The sequence below is a fragment of the Benincasa hispida genome, chromosome 2, assembly GCF_027475165.1.
Source record: "Benincasa hispida cultivar pf3 chromosome 2, pf3_genome.v1.1, whole genome shotgun sequence".
Classification (NCBI taxonomy): domain Eukaryota; kingdom Viridiplantae; phylum Streptophyta; class Magnoliopsida; order Cucurbitales; family Cucurbitaceae; genus Benincasa; species Benincasa hispida.
In genome coordinates this window covers 26,443,647-26,450,763 of record NC_143479.1, presented here as the reverse complement: position 1 = coordinate 26,450,763, position 7,117 = coordinate 26,443,647, and the positions used below count along the sequence as shown (strand labels likewise).

Genomic DNA, 7,117 nt, shown 5'->3' with positions numbered 1-7,117 from the left:
ACAGGCATGACTGGGTGTAAACCAACTGACACACCCGTGGGGTATAATGCAAAACTTGGTGTTACAAACGACAAAATTCATGTTAACAAGGAAAGGTATCAGAGGTTGGTTGGGAAGTTGATCTATCTGTCCCATACAAGACTAGATATTTCATATGCAGTGAGCATGGTAAGCCAATTTATGCAAGATCCCTATGAGGAGCATATGACTGCGGCTGATGTTTAGAAAGTCCGAAAAAAGGGGTATTGAAGCATATACCAATTTTGATTGGGCAGGCTCTATCGTTGATAGAAAGTCAGCCTCTGAATACTGCACCTTTTTCTAGGTAACCTTGTCACCTGGCGAAGTAAGGAACAGGGAGTTGTTGCCAGAAGTAGCGTTGATGATGAACACAAGGCAATGAGTTTAGGGATCTATGAAGAAATCTGGCTGAAGAAAGTGTTGTCTGATCCACCATGATAGTGAGCTTCCAATGAAATTGTTTTGTGATAATAAAGCAGCAATAAGCATAGCAAACAATCTAGTCCAACATGACAGAACCAAACATGTAGAGATTGGCAGACACTTCATCAAAGAGAGACTGAATAGTGGAAGCATTTGCATCCCCTATATTCCCACAAACCAACAAGTGGCAGATGTTCTCACCAAGGGGTTACTTAGACCAAACTTTGATTATTCAATCAGCAAGTTGGGTCTTATTGATATTTATGCCCCAACTTGAGGGGGTGTGTTGAAAGTAGGGTTTTAACCTAGGGGTATTTTTGTAATTGTCTTCAGCCCTAGGGTTCTCTACTGTCTATTTATTTGCCCTATTCCCTTATATTCAGTGTATCAATTCAATAATAAGAAAAAGGTCTATATCGTGGTTTTCCTCCTTGTTCTAGAGTTTTCACGTAAACTGTGTGTTGATCTCTCTTTTCGTCTTGTCTCTTTTATTTTTCATCAGTAATTATTATAGGGGGAGAGTAATTGGATGAGTTGATACGAATAACGATGTGAGAAATATGAGTTAATACGAATATCAAGGTAATAAACCTCTTTAATAATTGGTGAACCAAATGGTGGATGGATCTTTTTTACCCACCCAATCCAACCCAACTAGAGTGCCAAACACCCCCTAAGTATATTTCTTAAGAGAAAAAGATGAATTAGATGCATTCATTTTGGGAATTCATATATTGATAAACCCAAATTCTTGCCACTCCTACTCACAAGGAATCCAAATTCAAATCTTCTTACGGCCTTTTGGAGTGACTTGACAAAAAAATGTTTTTCAAAAAATTCATTTTTATTTTAATACTTTTGATAAAAATTGATTAAAATACACTTAAAAAGTTATTTTAAGTGGTTGTTGACCATTTCGTTCTTTCAAAATAACTTTTTTTTTTAATTAAACGCTTGAAAATATATTCCAAACAAACTTTTAGCTGACATCATTTTTTCCAATATCCGGCTAGATTCTGCTTAAGGTTCATCAATGGACTGCAAGCGAGAGAACAGGGAAGCTTCTCATCAACAAACTATGAGAAGAATGGTCAGAGATATTATTAGTAACAAGACCAAAAAGGGACGACAAATAGGCTTGAAGAAATCAAAGAATATCAGAATAAATCGATGTAAAAAGAAAATGGGACAGGCCAAAACTACTGGTACAAGAAATCTCGGAGTGATTTAAGGTTGTTTTGGAATACTTTAAACCATTTTAATTTTCTTCTAAAATGTTTATTTCTAAACTATAAAATTTTAAATACATTATTTTTGTCTAAATGGAGTGACTTGTCATCCAATCTACATAAACACTTAACGATCTAATCAACGAACCACAGATCTCGTGATTTCTAAAACACTTAAATGTCAATTGAATTATGCTTGATTTGACAATTAATAAAGTTTGTTACATTCGTATTTAATGTCAAATTAGATCTGGACGAAATTAAAAATCAAAAGCACAACAAATAATATAGAAAACTCGAAATCGTTTATTTTGTTAATTTTTTTATTGAAATATATTCTAATATAGAATTTAAATAAAAAAAATTAAAGGATGTTTTCAAATATACGAAAATGAACCAAAATATTTACAACTAACAGCAAGATATCACAGTTTATCTGTGATAGACCGTGACGATAGACTACTATCTGTCTATCTGTGTCTAATCAGATAGTAGTCTACCACCATGGTTTACCATAGATAGATTGTGATATCTTGCAATTAATGCTAAATACTTTTAGCAGTTTTATCTTTTAAAATAATTTTCCAAAAAATAACGTATAAATTTAGAACTCTAGGTTAAGCAACTAAACAACATAACAATTCAAAACTCTAGGTTAAGCAAATATCCACTAATTAATAATCATTAATTACGGTCTATATAAACCACTAAAGTTCATTTCCTAATTCAAACAACTTTCATCGTTCTCCAAAATTCTACTAGCATTAACATTTTCATGCAAATATAATGTATATTTTTACACATGATAATAGAAAAAAAATAGTCCATTATAATCTAATTAAGCCCAACTAAAATTTCATTTTCTAAATTCAAATAAAATTTTCCCAAAATTCGCATGAACTTCTAACATTACCATAGACAAAATCTCAACATTACCATAGGGCTTTCAAACAAATGAATAGAACCAATGTAAACTAGCAAAGATCCTAAAACTTGTACTACTTCATTCTTGGAAATCGTCTTTGTCGTCAGCAGGAATCGGCATGTTCCTCCAGAAGACAGCAAGAGCACTGCCACCAAGCTGTTGGGATAAAGAAACCAAAAAAGAAGACAGTAAATGTTTATACCCGAGTTTCAAAACAAATGAATTCATGTGGTGGTATAAAGAAACCAAAAAAGAAGCAAGACTGAGAGGAAAAAGAGCAAAGATCAGAGCAAAGAAACACAGTTGAAACTCTTACTGCCATACAGACGACACTAACGGCTGATGGGACGGCGACGAGGGGGTTTGTGAAATGCTTTTGAGCAAGTAAAAACCCGAGTGCAGAGCTCTACAAAACAAGACAATATATTGCAGATTAAAAACATGGCTCATTCAAGGTTTCTGTCACTTGATAATGAACTCTCTGCTCTCTCTATTGCTGTCTTGTTAAGACAATTGTTACCTGCATCCCACATTCAATCGAAATCGTGCGAGAAGTGGATTCGCCGAACGATAATTTTGAAAGCCAATAGCCTAGAGCAAATGCAGCACCATGTAGGATGGCTACTGGGAGCAACAGCTGTGCTCCTTGAGATTTCAAAACTTCTGCAACTTGCCCGATCTTCAACATGAGAGACATTGATGAGAGCAAGTTATTATAAAGAAATGAGAGAGGGAGTGTCAAAAATCAGTCTAATGAAACTTACAGGGCTGGCACAGAGGAGAGTAGTGAGGATAACTCCAATCAAAGGCGTCACTGTGATTATCTTTGAAGTAAATTTGGGGAAGAATTCATTAGCTAAAACTGCAGCCAAGAACAATGATGGTTGAGGATGATTTACTCATCTTTAGCGAGTAACTAATTTGGATATCTATATTGTTTCTCAAGGGGATTTTCCTTTTTATAAAGTTACCTCCAATTACAGTTGGAACCAAAACCACCTGAAAAGTACTTATAGCAAGACCCTGAAAGGATAATAATGAAAATAGAGACAACCTTAGGCCAAAAATAATTGAAGGATAAGATCAAGAAATTGTAAACTCTCAAATGAAAACAACATCATATCATATACTCTGTTTCCTAGGTTCTAATATATTTTCCAATCGAATACATTGATAAACAAAAATTTGTTACTTTTTTCTGATTCTTTCTTCGATGATAAATGTGAAAAGTCCAACATACACCTCATTCCTTTGTTCGAACTTTCTGTAAGAACCAAACAGCCTAGATGCATTTCAGAAGTATAACACGTAATCATACAAGTCAAGCTGAGAATTGGGGAACAATAACCCCTAAATTACTTTTTCTTATGAAATTTCTGTTTTTGGTTGGTTGATTGATATGTGACATTTGATCTTTTTTTTTTTTTTGGATTATTTATTTAAGCCCCTAAAGTTATTACTACCAAGAATGAACCTAAAGATCATCATCTGGATAAGATCCAACAGCTCAACAAATGTATATTTGGAAAGGTTAGCTTATCTGAACTTACAGCAGCATCAACTGGAACTAATTGTCCAGCAAGAAGCTTGGTAAGCAATGGTGTCATGACGATGGCACCAATAGTCGAACACCTATATGAATTCCAAGAGAATGCTATTGGTATTAAATTCTTTTCAATCAATATTTCTTTGACATGCATAAAAGGTGAATTGACATTTCAACTGTAACGTAAAAAAAAAAAAAGGAAAACCTTGAAACATACTGTATAAACCATAGTATCATTAGCGTAAAATATAATATATAAATAATAACCATTTTAATTTATTAAGCATGCAAATTTTATTTTGTGACTTCAAATGTTTTTTTTTTAACTATTTGTTTTTATAATTTTCTAGAAATATCCATCGAAATTGACATTTTATCGATATCTCTATCAATTTTTTTTTAATTCGAGACTTCAGCATTTTCATTAGTATTAATATTTTAATTCTGGGTGGAAAAGACAGGCATGCACAAACAAAGATCAAACTACTAGTAGAATATCAATGTGTAAAAAAAGGTTTGCAAGAATCTTCTCAATTGAGAACAGGAGCATCTTACGATCCAAACAGGTCTTACGTTGTCATGAGAACAGAAAGTGCAACATTTCCTTTAGATATATATGTAGCAACATTTGATGCCTGTCCCCCAGGGCAGCATGAGACCAAAATAAGACCAGTTGCAAGAGGTGCAGACAGTTTGAGAGTCTGAAAATACATAAATTGGTTGTTATGTCTGTCTGTTCTATCATTTCAGCTTGATATTGAGCCCTAACATTCCATCATACGAAAGAGAGTACAAGTAGTTATTACCATGGAAATGACAAAGCCAAGCATGGGCTTAATTAAGTACTGGGCAAGAAATCCAACACCAACCTGCAACAAGAAAAAGAAATGTGAAACGACATGGACATATACATATATCTTATCAATGTCTAAAGCTCAAAAGAAAAGGTTGTTGTCTTACAGTCCATGGATTTCTTAAACAACGCCTGAAATCCTCAAACGTTAGCGTCAATCCCATTGAAAGCATAAGAAAACCCAATCCCACAGTAAAAAGGTCAGTCTCCAACCAAGTTACCTGCAAGAAGACTCTGATGAATGTTACTTGATTCACCAATCCTCTATCAAGAAGATCTTCTGTTTCTTTTTTTTTTTCTTTGAGAAACAATCAAGAAGAATTAAGAACAAGAAATTACTGCAGCGGGTTTATAGATGCCTATAATGGTTCCAAGGATAACCTGTTGACAGATAAAAAAACTTGATCTTATAAGGCAATGTTCCATAATATTACAAAATGCACAATAACGAGTTCACTAATTCCATATTCATAAAAATTATTAAAAAACAAAAAAAACAAAAAAAAAAAAAAAAAAAAAAAAAAAAAAAAAAAAAACAAAACAAAACTAATAAACATACCCAAACAGGGAAAAGTGTGGTTAAAGTTTCAATAGTTCGTTCATACACGCTCATTCCACTAGAAGAACCATCAGTGACATCTCCAGATACATCACTAGCAGCTTTGCACAAAATTTGGAGTTTCCTGAGTTCATACTTCATTATGTATAACTCTACAATATATCAGTATCAAATTAAATCTAAGCAGTACATATGTTCATCAAAACGTATGGGTATTACAGAAACATCTGTCCTGAAAAGATCAGCAAAATAATGATTGATCACAATACATAATTATACAATTTAAAACCATATCTTCCAAAACATACCTTGACGTTACTCCAATTGCACAAGGAGTAGCAGAAGAAACAAGCGGCTTACACAGCATACACTGAGCCACCACTAAATTTCTTCTCCCATTATCGGATAAACACAACTCCCCCCTAACATCTAAATCAAAAGACAAGAACAAGAAACTAAAATTAAAGCAAAAATCGAAGCACCCAAATAGAGAATCGCCATAAACTATAGACATAAAACATACCCAGATGGGATTGAAGCTTTCCAGCAGAGAAATGGAAGTTTCGCCTGTAGAGAGCATCAAATCTCTGGATTCTACAATCATTGAAAGCGAATTTGGACATTGACGCCATTGTAGTAGTTGCTAGCTGAATCCAATTAGAAGAGGAAGTGTTTTGTAAAAGGGGTCTGAGATTTTCAGATTCTTACCCAGTAGGGAAAGAGGATTGAAGATAATGTTTTCGATGTGAGAATCGAGGGAACCCACTTGGAATTCACTCACGGGTCATTTCTCAATCTGATTACGCAAAATTTCCCATATGTAGGGCTCGTGATTGAACTTGTAATTTTATTTACACCCCACCAAAAACGGTGTCAGAAGTGATCTGTTCCGTCGAGAAAATTACGGCTGATTAAATTAATGAGTTCGTTGTTCTAAGTTCTTGGAAGTTTAAGGGTTCGTTGTTTGTTATGAATAAAAAATTGAAAGCCACTTTTTATGTGCATCATTTGCTTCTGACAGAATAAGTTTATACTTTAAAGCTACTTTTCGAACAGGAATTATAATCTTTATTTTTATTTTTTTTAAGATAAAGAATTACAGTCAACGGCTTAATGCTCATAATCTTTATTGTTTTGAAGTCACTTTTTGAACAGAAATTATAATCTTTATTGTTTTAAGTCAAAGGTTGAAATCATATCCTACTTTTTTTGTTTTAAATGGATTTAATTTGCTTTAAACTTGTTCAATTTTCAAAGTTACATCGAATAAGCGATAAGCCATGGATAAAATAGAACAAATTTGTGATACTTCGACTACCACCTTCACGTGGCCTCAACTTCGACGTCTAACTCTAGGCTCCGACAACCACTTCTGCAACAACTCCGGTGAAAATCACCTTGGATGATCAACCCCAATGACAACTACCTCTAACAACCATTATTAACATTCACTTAGGGGACCAATTCCAACGAAAGCCACCTCTAACCAGACCCCTAGTGACAACCATATTTTTTGTGAAAATGTAAATAGACCCTTAATGACACCCCTAGTTTTGTACAT

The 7,117-nt window shown here is 33.9% G+C and overlaps 1 protein-coding gene across 2 annotated transcripts; it reads right to left on the bottom strand.

Moving 5' to 3' along the window:
- Positions 1 to 2,416: 2,416 nt before the first annotated feature.
- BASS2 (Sodium Bile acid symporter family) lies at positions 2,417 to 6,562 on the bottom strand. 2 transcript variants are annotated; one of them, XM_039022393.2, is made up of 13 exons: positions 6,080 to 6,562; positions 5,865 to 5,985; positions 5,557 to 5,680; positions 5,337 to 5,378; positions 5,105 to 5,218; positions 4,951 to 5,013; positions 4,718 to 4,845; positions 4,149 to 4,230; positions 3,570 to 3,621; positions 3,363 to 3,460; positions 3,119 to 3,277; positions 2,915 to 3,004; positions 2,417 to 2,754 (listed from the first exon to the last, which is right to left on the bottom strand). In XM_039022393.2, the coding sequence occupies exons 1-13, from the start codon at positions 6,186 to 6,188 to the stop codon at positions 2,677 to 2,679; spliced, it is 1,260 nt and encodes a 419-aa protein (XP_038878321.1). In that variant the 5' UTR covers positions 6,189 to 6,562; the 3' UTR covers positions 2,417 to 2,676. The 2 variants fall into 2 exon arrangements, with proteins under 2 accessions (XP_038878321.1, XP_038878320.1); XM_039022392.2 differs by having other exon boundaries at positions 5,557 to 5,708; positions 6,080 to 6,557.
- Between the last annotated feature and the right edge of the window lie 555 nt (positions 6,563 to 7,117).

Bases quoted from the DNA above. Each gene is read 5' to 3' on its own strand.
- BASS2 (XM_039022393.2), bottom strand. From the start codon at position 6,188: ATGGCGTCAATGTCCAAATTCGCTTTCAATGATTGTAGAATCCAGAGA. The intron at 5,681-5,864 runs GTATGTTTTGGA...GTATGAACTCAG, and splicing joins GCAATTGGAGTAACGTCAAG to GAAACTCCAAATTTTGTGCA. The intron at 3,005-3,118 runs GTAACAATTGTC...CTTGTTTTGTAG, and splicing joins CGATTGAATGTGGGATGCAG to AGCTCTGCACTCGGGTTTTT.